Here is a 15689-nt window from a genome sequence, read left to right on the forward strand (position 1 = left end):
ACAGAATTTTTTTTTCTGATCACTGCTGGTACGACTTAATTGCCATGTCCAGGTCACGATTTGAGAACATTCCTGCACTTCAGTGCCAATACAACCTGTCATCTAAGAAGCCACCCTGCTTATGACCGGTTCCACAAAATTCGGCCCCTCATAGACCACCTGTCATCAATTTGTAGATGCATATACCCCTGAACAGTCATTTTGAGGCATTTGGTTTCCAGACTACTCCTCGTGGTTTTGGGCCCCTAAAATGCCAGGGCAGTATAGGAACCCCACAAGTGACCCCATTTTAGAAAGAAGACACCCCAAGGTATTCCGTTAGGTGTATGACGAGTTCATAGAAGATTTTATTTTTTGTCAAAAGTTAGCGGAAATTGATTTGTATTGTTTTTTTTCACAAAGTGTCACTTTCCACTAACTTGTGACAAAAAATAAAATCTTCTATGAACTCACCATACACCTAACGGAATACCTTGGGGTGTCTTCTTTCTAAAATGGGGTCACTTGTGGGGTTTCTATACTGCCCTGGCATTTTGGGGGCCCTAAACCGTGAGGAGTAGCCTAGAAACCAAATGCCTCAAAATGACCTGTGAATAGGACGTTGGGCCCCATAGCGCACCTAGGCTGCAAAAAAGTGTCACACATGTGGTATCGCCGTACTCAGGAGAAGTAGTATAATGTGTTTTGGGGTGTATTTTTACACATACCCATGCTGGGTGGGAGAAATCTCTCTGTAAAGGGACAATTGTGTGTAAAAAAAATCAAAACATTTTTACAGAGATATTTCTCCCACCCAGCATGGGTATGTGTAAAAATACACCCCAAAACACATTATACTACTTCTCCTGAGTACGGCAATACCACATGTGTGACACATTTTTGCAACCTAGGTGCGCTAAGAGGCCCAACGTCCTATGAGTACCTTTAGAATTTCACAGGTCATTTTGAGGCATTTGGTTTCTAGACTACTCCTCACGGTTTAGGGCCCCTAAAATGCCAGGGCATTATAGGAACCCCACAAGTGACCCCATTTTAAAAAGAAGACACCCCAAGGTATTCAATTAGGTGTATGGGGAATTCATAGAAGATTTTATTTTTTGTCACAAGTTAGTGGAAAATGACACTTTGTGAAAAAAACAATAAAAATCAATTTCCGCTAACTTGTGAAAAAAAAATGAAATCTTCTATGAACTCCCCATACTACTAACGGAATACCTTGGGGTGTCTTCTGTCTAAAATGGGGTCACTTGTAGGGTTCCTATACTGTCCTGGCATTTTAGGGGCCCTAAGCCGTGAGGAGTAGTCTAGAAAATAAATGCCTCAAAATGACCTGTGAAATCCTAAAGGTACTCATAGGACTTTGGGCCCCTTAGCGCAGTTAGGGTGCAAAAAAGTGTCACACATGTGGTATCGCCATACTCAGGAGAAGTAGTATAATGTGTTTTGGGGTGTATTTTTACACATACCCATGCTGGGTGGGAGAAATATCTGTAAATGGACAATTGTGTGTAAAAAAATCAAAAGAAATCTCATTTACAGAGATATTTCTCCCACCCATCATGGGTATGTGTAAAAATACACCCCAAAACACATTATACTATTTCTCCTGAGTAAAGCGATACCACATGTGTGACATTTCTTTTGCAGCCTAGGTGCGCTAAGGGGCCCAAAGTCCTATGAGCACCTTTAGGCTTTACAGGGGTGCTTACAATTTAGCACCCCCCAAAATGCCAGGACAGTAAACACACCCCACAAATGACCCCATTTTGGAAACTAGACACTTCAAGGTATTCAGAGAGGGGCATGGTGAGTCCGTGGCAGATTTCATTTTGTTTTGTCACCAGTTAGCAGAAATGGAAACTTTTTTTTATTTATTTTTTTTGTCACAAAGTGTAATTTTCCGCTAACTTGTGACAAAAGATAAAATCTTCTATGAACTCATCATGCCTCTTAGTGAATACTTTGGGGTGTCTTCTTTCCAAAATGGGGTCATTTGGGTGGTATTTATACTATCCTGGAATTCTAGCACCTCATGAAACCTGACAGGTGCTCAGAAATGAGAGAGATGCTTCAAAATGGGAAAATTCTATTTTTGCACCATAGTTTGTAAACGCTATAACTTTTACCCAAACCAATAAATATACACTGAATGGGTTTTTTTTAATCAAAAACATGTTTGTCCACATTTTTCGCGCTGCATGTATACAGAAATTTTACTTTATTTGAAAAATGTCAGCACAGAAAGTTAAAAAAATCATTTTTTTGCCAAAATTCATGTCTTTTTTGATGAATATAATAAAAAGTAAAAATCGCAGCAGCAATCAAATAGCACCAAAAGAAAGCTGTATTAGTGACAAGAAAAGGAGGTAAAATTCATTTAGATGGTAGCTTGTATGACTGAGCAATAAACCATTAAAGCTGCAGTGGTCTGAATGGAAAAAAGGCTCTGGTCCTTAAGGGGTGAAAAGACTGCGGTCCTTAAGTGGTTAAGAAGGTGGTTTTAACCATTTCCCCTCCCCCGGGACGAGTAACTACGTCCCTGCAAACTGCCATAACTCTGTGCAGGGACGTAACTACTACTTCCCCCCCGCACGAACCCCCCATCCCCTCCCCCCACCCCGCTCGGCACCGCCGCTCATTACCGCCGATTGCCCGCCGCTAGATCAATGAATGGGAAAACAAATCCCATTCATTGATCTAATTCCCCGTGTGAATGGCTGCAGCCGTCTATACAGACGGCTCGGCCATTCATTCATTCCGTATGCGTAGTGCTTCCGTTTCGGTACAAACAGTACGGAGCTGAAGTCACTACTGAGGACATCTTGTGGCCAAATTGTAATATTACATCCCCCCTTTTTTTTTTTTTCAGTTTATTATCTCTAGTTACCTTTTTTATTATTATTATTAACCCCTGACCTCCCACACTCCCCTAAAGTTACCATTTTTTTCTATTTATTTTTTTTTAATAAAAAAAAATTACAAAATTAAAAAAAAATACATAGTTACCTTAGGGACTGAACTTTTTTAATATGTATACAAAAACTGTATACTACAATTACTTTATAAATTATGGGCCTGTAATTGGGGATAGACGCAAAACTTAAAAAATGCACCTTTATTTCCAAATGAAATATTGGCGCCATACATTGTATCGTTTATTGCAACATTTAAACTTTTTCCCTAGTACAAACGGGAAAATAAAATGTGTGGGTTTTAATTACGGTAGCATGTTTCATTTTGAAAATATAATGGCTGAAAACTAAGAAATAATGTTTTTTTTTCAATTTTTTTCTTCTTCTTCTTATTAGAGTTAGAAGAAAATAATTTTTAGCAAAAAGTACCCCCCAAAGAAAGCCTATACAGTGACAAAAATAAGTAGTAATAAAGTTATAGGTGAATAAATGGAAGGAGCGCTGACGGGTTAAAACTGCTCTGGTTTTTTGAGCAGAAAAACCCTTTGAGGTGAAGAGGTTAAATGTTTTTAATTGTTGACGTTTTTAGATAAGTCCTAAATAAAATGATTATATTTTGCATCATATCTGGATGTAAAGTGTGATATGTTATTAGCATGTCTCTAGACAAGGCTTCTTTCTCATGGGTTTTCATTTTGTTGTTCAGCCTGTAAGGGTCCGTTTCCACTATACGCAAAATGGATGAAGAATGGACGCAGAAAAACCGACTCCAATGATTGCCTATGGGAAAATCTGCATCAGAGAAATCGCTTTTAGTGGAAACAGGACCATAGGCATTCATTGGAGTCAGTTTTTCTGCATCCAATCTCTGTGTAGTGGAAACAGGCCCTTAGAGACGCATTATCATGCGCAATTTAAGCTCTACTAGTGGTGGTACTAAATGGTTCCCCCAAAAGTATGACTTCCCTCTGAAAATAAGCCCTAGCATATAATTCGAGATTGCTCGAAATATAAGCCCTCCCCTAAAACAAGACCTAGTGAGACCCCGCTGCTGCATTACCTCCTGCCGGCCCCCTCCTCCAGAAACACCGATCCCAGTACGCCGCAGCTCCTCTGCCCGGGGGCATAATTCAAACGGCGAATTAGCGGTGACCTGTAATGAAGGCAGCTGGAGTATGAGTATAACCGCGCCGTATCACTGTAACAGCGCCTCCATATACAGGAAGTGCCACAGGCACATCATAGGAGGTATAAGGAGGCGCTGTTGTTACAGTGATACGGCGCAGTTATACTGATACTCTAGCTGCCTTCATTACAGGTCACAGCTAATCTGCGGTTTGAATTATGCCACCAGGCCAAAGGAGCTGCGGTGTACTGTGATCGGTGTTTCTGGAGGAGGGGGCCGGCAGGAGGTAATGCGGGGGGAGACTGGCTATATATGAGGGGGGTCTGGCTATACACGGGGGGAGGGGGGGGAATCTGATTATAGTTTAGTAGGGTAAGACAGTGTCTTATTTTGGGGAAACACGGTATAAGCACACCAGTACTGCCGGTACCACACTAGAGAGGTGCAGTGTGTTGGTACTCACGCTTTGGTTGAACATGTCTGTCTCGTGGCGTAGCTGCGTGTACTGACAGAGGTGCTGACGGATCATCTCCACGCGCTCCACCTCCAGCCTCTCCAGCTCCTGCAGGACACACATCCATATTACTCATGGCAGATACCACAGGCCATGCATGGGTCACCTGACTTCCCCAGAGCCCCACAACTATAGTGTGCATCATAAATGTAGCTGCCTAAAATCTCCCATTGCTGTGTGCAACCACCTTCCCGGGAGCCTTCAGAATGCTGCTTGGTGTAACACTGAGCAGCAGCAGCTCTTACAGGAGGAGGTCATGTGACGTTCCTGTTTATATGACACAACCTCCTCCTGTGGGAACCTCTTCAGCATACTCAGCCTTGCAGTCCTCCCAGAATGCAATGAGAGAGCCGAGGTGAGGCATTCTGGCAACGGCCGCAGATTAAAGCCTTTACAATCTTGGTTTTAGCAACTTCCAAGCTGCATACAATTTGCATGCAAGCCAGGATTGTTAGCAACTCATTAACTACCGGTATATGTACTTCCTACCCCCCCAACACAACTGCAGCTGGGGGGGGGGGCTCTTCATGGAATACAGAGTAACTGCATTATTGATCAAGGGGCAATCTGGGCTTAATCTGTCATATTTGTGTTACAAATGTATTTATTCATCGGAATGGCAATCTGGGCAAATGTTAAGGGGTCCACAAGAATTACAATACATTTTTCAGACAGATCCGTCCAATGTAGCACACACGTGTGTTTAATTTTATGAAAAAAATTATCGCAAACTCTGAAAAATTGCTTGCCTTGCATTAAGAAATTACACCATTCAATTGCTATAAAATTGATAAGAAAAACACCACCCTTCCTAATCAACTTATATAGAAAAAATGTGAAATTTAAATTGCTGTAAGATTGCATCATTTTTATTGTACCGTGTGTAGCCACCTTTAGACAGATTAAGGAAGAGGTTGTACATAACAGTTATTGTGTGTCTCGCACACACTAAGGGATCAGCCCCTTTGTCTCTCGGGGGAAGTGCATCAGCTGGGGAAAGAGGGATGATACCTTCTGTACAATGATCAGTCAAAAAGAGCTGCCACATCCAAGATGAATCTTTATTACTTCCATATAACACATATAGCCTAGCCTATATACTGGCTATATGTTCTATATGGAACCAATAAAGAGTCACTTTGTATGAGCCAGCTCCACTAACGATCCAATTTCTAGCGAAAAATCGATCAAACGATCAGAAATTCTAATCAGACTGGTTGTAAATCTCCATTGATGGGCACAATCGATTACGAATGATTATAAAAACAGTCGTCTGGATTTTCCTCGAACCAAAATTTGGATTTTCTTGTCAGTTGTAATTTTTCGCTAGAAATAGGACCGTTAGTGGCCACCTTAAAGGGAACCTTTACTGACAGGGATTTGGATATTTCCTTTTAAACAATACCAGTTGCCTGGCAGTCCTACATGATCTCTTCGGCTGCAGTAGTGGCTGAATCACAGACCTGAAACAAGCATGCAGCTAATCCAGTCTGACTTCAGTCAGAGCACCTGATCTGCATGCTTGTTGAGGGGCTGTGGCTAAAAGTACTAGAGACACAGGATCAGCAGGAGAGTCAGGCAACTGGTATCATTTTAAAAGGAATAATCCATATCCTTCTCAGTTTAGGTTCCCTTCAAGGATGGGGTCTGTCTGTGCACTGGTTTTCTCACTTCCTGCTGCATCCCAGGCAACAGGACAGGGAATCACCCCAAATACACAAATAACATGTGGTCTATATTACACTACTTTTCTGATTCTGTCTTCAGTGTATTAGGACTCACCAAGGTCGTAGTCACCATCTCTTCAAACCATTTGGACTGTGCTTGGTTGTAGAGATCCACACATCGCATGAGGTCATCCCCTGGATAAGACACACACCATTCATGTTAAACTAGATGTTGCATTTAGGACTATTGCAGAGAAATAGTGTTTTCTAAAATGTATACTTAAAGCGGTATTAATTTGCATATATTCAGCAGTGGTGCTCTGGGAGACATCTCGAGCTCACTCCAACCTGAATTATCGCAAATTCTTTCTGTTTTAGGAAAGCAAATTTTTGTTTTTCTTAACATCTTAGTAAGGGGGCTTTTAGGACCATTGTAGTCCCTTACACACTCCAATGAGTTCTGGGTCACCATGAGCTTGCTGGTTAGTCTGTACCTCTCGGTTTACAAGCCCTACTCCATAGAGCCAAACTAATCCATGCCATGCACTGATGAGGATCAAACAATCCGAAACAGTCTGTATGCATGTTGGATTATTATGGCTCTGTACAATTTAACAAGCTGACACATCATTGCATTCCAGCGGTTCTGGAGGTGTGTTTAGCTTCTAAGGGTACAATGGTTAATTTGCATATATTCAGCAATGGTGCTCTGGGAGACATCTCGAGCTCACTTCAACCTGAATTATCGCAAATTCTTTCTGTTTTAGGAAAGCAAATTTTTGTTTTTCTTAACATCTTAGTAAGGGGGCTTTTAGGACCATTGTAGTCCCTTACACACTCCAATGAGTTCTGGGTCACCATGAGCTTGCTGGGTAGTCTGTACCTCTCGGTTTACAAGCCCTACTCCATAGAGCCAAATTAATCCATGCCATGCACTGATGAGGATCAAACAATCCGAAACAGTCTGTATGCATGTTGGATTATTATGGCTCTGTACAATTTAACAAGCTGACACATCATTGCATTCCAGCGGTTCTGGAGGTGTGTTTAGCTTCTAAGGGTACAATGGTTAATTTGCATATATTCAGCAGTGGTGCTCTGGGAGACATCTCGAGCTCACTCCAACCTGAATTATCGCAAATTCTTTCTGTTTTAGGAAAGCAAATTTTTGTTTTTCTTAACATCTTAGTAAGGGGGCTTTTAGGACCATTGTAGTCCCTTACACACTCCAATGAGTTCTGGGTCACCATGAGCTTGCTGGTTAGTCTGTACCTCTCGGTTTACAAGCCCTACTCCATAGAGCCAAACTAATCCATGCCATGCACTGATGAGGATCAAACAATCCGAAACAGTCTGTATGCATGTTGGATTATTATGGCTCTGTACAATTTAACAAGCTGACACATCATTGCATTCCAGCGGTTCTGGAGGTGTGTTTAGCTTCTAAGGGTACAATGGTTAATTTGCATATATTCAGCAGTGGTGCTCTGGGAGACATCTCGAGCTCACTCCAACCTGAATTATCGCAAATTCTTTCTGTTTTAGGAAAGCAAATTTTTGTTTTTCTTAACATCTTAGTAAGGGGGCTTTTAGGACCATTGTAGTCCCTTACACACTCCAATGAGTTCTGGGTCACCATGAGCTTGCTGGTTAGTCTGTACCTAAAGCGGTATCGTCACCATAAAAATCAAATCAAACAGCAACTGGTCTGAAAGTATTAAGTGATAAAGATGCTAATCCTGCATTCAAAACTTGCAAAACTTTTTCTGCTGTTATGGTTTGGAGTTATTACATACCTTAGGAGCACTGGCCCTTTAATAGCCATTGCCATTCAGTTGCATGCTGGGGGTTCTTTTTATCTATAATATATTCCTCCTCTTCCATTGATTTCCCTGCCTAGCTGCTTATCAGAAACACCCTCTGATCACTGGTGTTTACAAGCAAGGCCGAGGTGACTCAGCGATTGGAAGAGTAAATTAAAAAAAAGTTCCTAGTATAAACCTCAGTGGGAGTGTCTGAAGACTCTGGGAGGAGGGCAGCTAATGAATACACAATGAGCAAGAGAAGGGAGGGGGGAAAACAAGAGTGAGGGAGGATATGATGTCAGCATTAGCTTGGCAAGATGGCCACTGCCTGGAATAGGATTTTCTGCTTTTTCTTTATAAAATTCACAGGAATCATTACGTGGATAGCACAATACATCTGTTATGTAAGTAGAGGTAGTATTTATCTACTTATATATGTGGTTTTTGTTTCTAGGTTAGCATGGGTGTCGCTTGTTCTTTAAAGCGAACCTGAACACAGAACTTCCTCTCTGCGCTAAAAGATACACAATAGCATAATAACCTTATAAGAAAAACATTACTTTGCAGATTTATTGCAGGATTTGTATCAGCTGTAACAGTGTTTCTACTACCTGCTTTCATGGAAGCAGACAAATTGTTCACATCCTGTGCTTTCAAATGAGCTTATCTGCCGTGACAGTCAGCTGACACAGCTGAGAGATCAAATTACAACTTGTGATTGGACACAGATGAGGGGGAATTAGACAGGCTTAACTCTCTAAATACATACAGGGTGCAATTCTTAATGTTTTCCTTGCGTACTGTGCAAGAGTTCCGGTCTAATTTAACAGTTCTAATATTTTCAGTGAACTATCCAATTTAATAGAAAGTCTAAGACAGCAGGGGGCGTGTAGAGATTTTCAGAGCAGTCACTTATTGAGCACACAAGGGATAACGATTAAACAAATCAAAGGGTAAAAACAAACAAAAAAAGGCAGATTTTACACACCATTACTAGTAACATATTTTGGGTGAAATAGTCAATCACAGACCTCCATTGTCCTCCAACAAACACCATCTCTAAACACCTTGTACTTATTACCATAGCATAGCTCTGCTGGAGACAGATAATTTTATAGCACAGGGCCTCCTGTGTGGGAAGTATATGTAGCTGGTGACTGTTCGAAGCGAGACAAACATTTCAGGGGAACCTACAGTCAGTCATTCTTACATAAGCTGAGGAAGTCACATGCTGGAACAGTCGTGCCCATGTGAACCAATCAGGGGTTCAAACATGACTATGAAAACTATATTTGGTATAAATATTGGGTGCTGTGCAAGAGTTCAGTTCCGCTGTAAGTGCATGAAAGGGTCTCTTTGAACTTCTAAGTGTATTCTTGAGACCATCTGCTAGTCTGACATAAGTCTGGATATGTGTAAGGTGGGAACCAGCAGTCAGGTGTGGCGGTTGGATATGCGTAAGGTGGGAACCAACAGTCAGTTATGGCGGTTGGATATGTGTAAGGTGGGAACCAGCAGTCAGGTGTGGCGGTTGGATATGCGTAAGGTGGGAACCAACAGTCAGTTATGGCGGTTGGATATGTGTAAGGTGGGAACCAGCAGTCAGATGTGGCGGTGGGATATGTGTAAGGTGGTGTGGCGGTTGGATATGTGTAAGGTGGGAACCAGCAGTCAGGTATTGCAGTTGGATCTGTGTAAGGTGGGAATCAGCAGTCGTGGATGGCGGTTGGATCTGTGTAAGGTGGGAATCAGCAGTCGTGGATGGCGGTTGGCTTTCTGAAGGGTGATAAAACAGTTTGTGGTGTTAATCTGTTCTGGTTTATCCCAGAGCAGAAAAAGTCACGGCAGACAATGCTGGTTATTACGATGGCACAGGAATGTAGTCGGAATCGTTAAGCAAGGAGTGGCCAGACATGGGCCATAAATAATGAAGAGTTATCCTGCTAATCTCGCTCACTGCGGCTCCATATAAAAGCCTCCAGAGACCCTTGATGGACGCTCGTCGCTAAAATCAAAGGGCGTTAAAGCCATATATATCATTATGTGTGACAGGCCGCGATGGGTACGCCAGATTTATCCCCAGATAACGCATTACCCGCCATTATTGCTCCCGTCCGAGAGCCGCTTCACAGAGAATTAGATATTGACTTCATGCCAGCAGAGTGCTTAAAACAAGATGGAGTATGGCGGGCGGAAGACAAGATGGCCAGTCTAAATTAATTATATCACACTGAGCCGTAGATCAGACCTGACGTGCAAAAGGTGGATGCAACGGAGGTCACTCACTGAGGTCAAGTGTGGCCAAATCAAAACATTACACCAGAGGAAAAACTCCTGGAGAACCCACAAGGATTTATCGTAGAACCATAGTGATAATTATGCCAGAACAACCCAAACTGATCAATAACACAATTATAATCCATCACAGATATTGTTCCCCAGAAGAGATATACGAAATTCAGGCTGTTGCCTAAAGCCTATTTCCCCAGCATACTATATAAAATATACAGAATGTACAGAAGCTCTGCCATAGCTGCCAACCCCCCACTGCTGCCGTCCATTACTGTGTGGAAAGCTGAACTCGCACATCTGTGATCACTACTCAGGTCTGATCAGTCTTTAGTCATAGATTCTAACTCTTACTTCAGTTTGGCTCCATCTTTTATAATGGCCCTTCTCCTGTACGCTAGACGTTCCCAAAACAATGCACTAATCGAAGTATGGTTAAAATTCTGAAGTTAGGAAAAGGCTGCATGCAGCACTTTTAAAGGTTTTATCAAATTCACATTTTCCAGCATGTGTGAGGTGTTTGGACAGTTTCCGACAGTTGTCTACAACATTTCGGTAACACTGCGGAAAACTCAGTTTATTTCCTGAAGGCCCATCTTGCAGCACATTGAAACCAATGTGTTGACTAGTTAGATGGGGTGGCTCCTCCTACTGGCTGGCTCCACCTTTCCATCCAGTTTGTCCAATCGCATGGTACAAACAGAGGTAGGACATGTCTATTGGGACCTCTGTATGTAATTGGTCTAATTTTTTTTTTTATTATTTATGCTTTGTCCCACGGACCAGCCTGTTGGACCCTATCACATAGGTAGGCAGACATGGCTGCCTCCGATTGGTCTTGCTTTATTTGTGGTTGTACAGTTAAAACAAAGTGGCGGACATCACTCTACAGGAAGATTTCAATAAATTAAATAAAATTAATACATATCTAAATTTGTATCAGCTCAAATCCATTAGTAGTTTATTAACCAATAATAAGTTTTACGCAATAATATTGTGAAATTAGGGAAATATGTGTTTATTATTAAACTCTTCTGGAAAATAAAGTAAGTTAACTACTAGCTGACCGTTCCACGCCAATCGGCATGAATGCGGCGCCAGCCCCAGGACCGCTCCACGCCAATTGGCGTGAATGGCCTTCAATGGGACTAGCAGGAGATTGTGCACGCCACCTTCAGTCTTCCAGCAGCGATTGCTGATTAAGAGACTGTTAACCCTGTACAGCACTGAGATCTAAGGCAGCGCTGTACTGGGGACAGCCGTGTGAAGCCTTTGAAAGCTGATCACACTGATTGGCTGGCGGGAGGCGCACAAAAATAAATTAAAAATAGTAAAATTTAATAGACAATTAAACATAAATATTTATTAAAAACAATTAAATAAACATTGGGGGAGCGATCAGACCCCACCAACAGAGAGCTCTGTTGGTGGGGAGAAAAGGAGGGGGGAATAAGCTGAGTTGTGCGGCCCTGCAGCGAGCTCTTAAAGCTGCAGTAGCCCAATTTAAGAAAAATGGCCTGGTCTTTAAAGAGAACCAGAGGATAACAGAAAAGCTTTTATACATACCTAGGGCTTCCTCCAGCCCCATACGCACGGATCGCTCCCACGCCGCCGTCCTCCGCTGCCTGGATCCGCCGGTACTGGGTCCCGTCATTAGCACCAGGCCGCCGCGGCCAATTCTCCGCATCATGGGCTCCCTCCATATACCTACGCGTGCGGCTGCATACTGCGCAGCCGCATGCGTAAGGGTATGGAGGGAGCCCCTGTGATGCGGACAATTGGCTGCGTCCGCCGGAAGTGACGGGACCCGGTAGCGGCGATAGAGGAAGCGGAGGATGGCGGCGTGGGAGCGATCCAGGCTTATGGGGCTGGAGGAAGCCCCAGGTATGTATAAGAGCTTTTTCTATTTTCACGCTCCATTCCTCTCTGGTTCCCTTTAACACCTCAAGTGGTTAATCAATTTTCACCTTTTCTCTTTTGTTTCCTCCCTATAACCTCCCAAATGCTGATTAGTTACTGACAGCCCCAGGCTGAAGATAAATATGGAACATCTCACTTCTTTTACTGTATGCTGGTAATCTCTGTGAATTGACAATTATGAGTACTTATCATCACACAAGTCGGTAATTTATCTCACTAGTCAGAGGATCACTCACCTGCCTGCGTTGACTTCCGCCGCGCCTTCTTGATGTCCTCTTCTACCTTGTTGCTCAGTTTGATTTCCAGTTGTTGTGTTTTCACCTCCAGATCTTTCTGTCTTTCGGCTAAAGCCTTGCGGGCCTGTTAGGGAAACACATATAACTCGTGAGTGCCCAAGTGGTGGATTGTAGAAGTAGGTGGAGCAAGTGATAAATGCCACCTTGCAGCCAGTCAACCCTTTTAGTCCCATTCACAAGATTTTTGTTCCTCAAAAGTGGAGCAATTTGTTTCAAAAAGTTTTATTGACAGAATAGTCCATCAGTTATTATGGTTTTGGTCAATTCAACCAATAACAAAAGGGTTTTGCCATTGTCTAGTTATATGTAGCCTAGGAGCCTTGGCTATGCGTTGGGCTAAAGGGCAGTGTGGGGACTTACACCCCAATGGCCTATCACCCAACAGGAGCATTAACGGATTGAGGGAGAAAGTCTTCTCAAGAATTGTGCCACTAAGCGCTGCAGTTTCCGACCAATACCTGAGAACAATTATTGAAATTCAAGTGGATCAAGTCCAATGAGTTGCTTGAAATGTTATAGAGATATGGTGAGGTTGAAAAAAAAAAAACAGGTACCGTTACCCAAAACTAGTAAAATAATCTACATGACAGAATGATAGAAAATGGCCAGAACTGCTTGAATTTCAATAAAAAAAAAAAAAAAAACTGAAAAACAGGGGTGTTCTGAAACATGTGACTGGAAGAGTATATATTCATATTTGCCAATGATCAGCAAAGTACAAAACTCGGGGTGAAAGCGCCCCAGTGTGAATGAGGCATATGGCTTCTTTTACACTGCATATCGCAATGTGATTTTTAATGGATGCTAGGAACACAAGGAGAAACCGCAGAAAAAAATGCAACATCGCAATCAAATTGCAGCAAAATGTGTGTGGCATAAAAGAGCCCTAACATTCATTATCGTATACAATAACATGGTTGACAAATAGTCACCTTCTCTACAGATGCGTATCGGCTGGCCAGCTGTTTCCGGAGATCCGCTATGTGGTGGTCAAACTTCTTCATGTCCTTCTTAAAGTTTTCCCGGAAGTTTAGCAGAGGTTTCTCCACCTCGCTTTGTAACTGAGGGAAAGGAGAAGCAGATTTGAGCCACGGAAATTGACAAACCACCTCAGCACTAATATTCCCCTGATGCTTTGAGATTGAAGGGTTCACCCACATGGCCCAGTGACCATATTAATGTGTTGAACCAAAGATCACCTATATGTTCAGTGTACAGATTCCATGTGCCTCAAGCTTGGGTAAGAAGTGGTTGGTATACAGTTGTGTTGTGGAGGCCCAGAACTACCATGTATGACTCTGTGGTGAGGCTGGGGGGGGGGGGGGGGAGGATGGGGTACCCGGTTACATTGTGAAGAACCAGAACCACTAGATATGAACCTGTATAATTCTGTATGTGCCATGTCTTAGGAGGTCTAGTGGTACAGGACGGCTAAATATGTTGTGGAGACCCAGAGTCATCATGTATGGATTTGTATGGTTCTGATACAGCATACCCCATACAGGGGTTAAGGTGGTGGGGTGGGTGCAAACTATGGATATGTTGGTGGATCACCTTTAACCTCCCTGGCGGTTAATTTTTTTTTTTTAAATGGTCAAAAAAACCTTTTTTTTAATTTTTTTTTTTGTTTCATGTAAAGCTACCAGAGTGGTAGCTACATGAAACACCACTAGAGGGCGCATGTGACCCTCTAGTCCGATCGCCGCCGGCAACAATAGCAAACGGGAGCGTGTATATAACGCGTTCCCCTGTTTGGCTTCTCCTGTCGCCATGGCGACGATCGGCATGACGTCATGGACGTCAGCCGACGTCCTGACGTCAGAGGCACTCGATCCAGCCCATGGCGCTGCCCGGAACTCATTGGTCCGGGCAGCGCAGGGCTCTGGCGGGGGGGGGCCCTCTTCTGCCGCTGCGTGCGGGCGATCGCCGCAGAGCGGCGGCGATCAGGCTGTGCGCGCAGCTAGCAAAGTGCTAGCTGCATGCACAGCACTTTACATGGTGGAAATCGCCCCACCAGGGGCTGAGATATCTCCCTGCGCGGCATAGCCCGAGCTCAGCTCGGGCTTACCGCCAGGGAGGTTAAGTTGCTTGAAGAGGAACTTTAGTGAAAAGGGGGGAAATTAATCAATACACTGCAAAGTGAGAAGTTAAAAAATAGAAGCGAGGTCAAGAAATGATTGATATTCGCCATGTAATTTGTTCATATGGTTTTATCCACAATCAGCCTGCACATCATCATCTTTACTACTGGCAGACTTGAAAGAAAACCCAGATACCATAGTACCAACTGCCATTATCTATAACCACACCCCCTAACAATGCAATAGGCTAATGCTGGGGATACACGGTACGTTTCTGTACCGTGTAGAAACATACCGTGTATCGACCAGCTGATAATATTCAGCTGGCCCGATCAAGCCGCTCGACCCGCGCCCGCTCGATTCCCGCCGGCGGACAATGGCAGGGAATCGAGCGGCTGATAAGGACCGCCGGCGGGGACGAGCGGGAATCGATGAGCGGGGACGCTAATCGGCCGCCGGATCGACCTGTCTATGCCAGACATATCGGGTTGTTTTTTTTTATAGATGCATACATATGCACAGAGGGAGATACTGGTTGCTTGGCAGCTGGAAACCACTATTATTTCCCACAATGCAACAAGGTTCGCAGACCGGAAACTGTCAGATCCTAGGTCCTGACATCACACTGTGGGAGGGGTTTTACCACAATATCAGCCTTACAGAGCCCCCTGATGATCTATTTTAAAAAAGGCAACAAATTATTGTGGGAAAAGGGGTATCAGCTGCTGATTGGGATGAAGTTCGATCCTTGATTACAGTTTCTCTTTATTTGTGGGTTAAACACACCCCAAATCTTACAATTTAATGACCTGGAGAGAAAACAGGGTGGAAACTGGTTTCCATTTATTACCTTAGAAGAAAACTTGAGATGGACTTCTGCTTCATCTGTCAGGCTCTTCTTGAGCTGTGCCCAGGCCTCTCCAAGCGTCCTGCAGATAAACAATTGTCATATGTCACTACACTGAGCTGTCGCTGTATAAGCATTGTGTCCCCTATCTCCCAGCACAGGCAGATCTCTCCACACACTGTACAACCCGAGGAAGCCATGATTATGGGACGCACACAGCTAATCACAGCTA

The 15689-nt window shown here is 43.3% G+C and overlaps 1 protein-coding gene across 4 annotated transcripts in view; it reads right to left on the bottom strand.

Annotated features, from left to right (window-relative positions):
* Positions 1-15689, bottom strand: part of GAS7 (growth arrest specific 7) — a 489292-nt gene that overhangs the window by 13229 nt on the left and 460374 nt on the right. For all 4 annotated transcript variants that reach the window (XM_068263919.1, XM_068263920.1, XM_068263921.1 and 1 more), the window contains 5 exons: positions 15461-15539; positions 13462-13590; positions 12470-12593; positions 6335-6414; positions 4502-4600 (listed from right to left, as the gene is read on the bottom strand). In XM_068263919.1, the coding sequence (XP_068120020.1) occupies positions 4502-4600; positions 6335-6414; positions 12470-12593; positions 13462-13590; positions 15461-15539 (511 nt within the window). The remainder of the gene's footprint in view (positions 1-4501; positions 4601-6334; positions 6415-12469; positions 12594-13461; positions 13591-15460; positions 15540-15689) is intronic.

This window comes from Hyperolius riggenbachi, chromosome 12 (genome assembly GCF_040937935.1).
Source record: "Hyperolius riggenbachi isolate aHypRig1 chromosome 12, aHypRig1.pri, whole genome shotgun sequence".
Lineage (NCBI taxonomy): Eukaryota > Metazoa > Chordata > Amphibia > Anura > Hyperoliidae > Hyperolius > Hyperolius riggenbachi.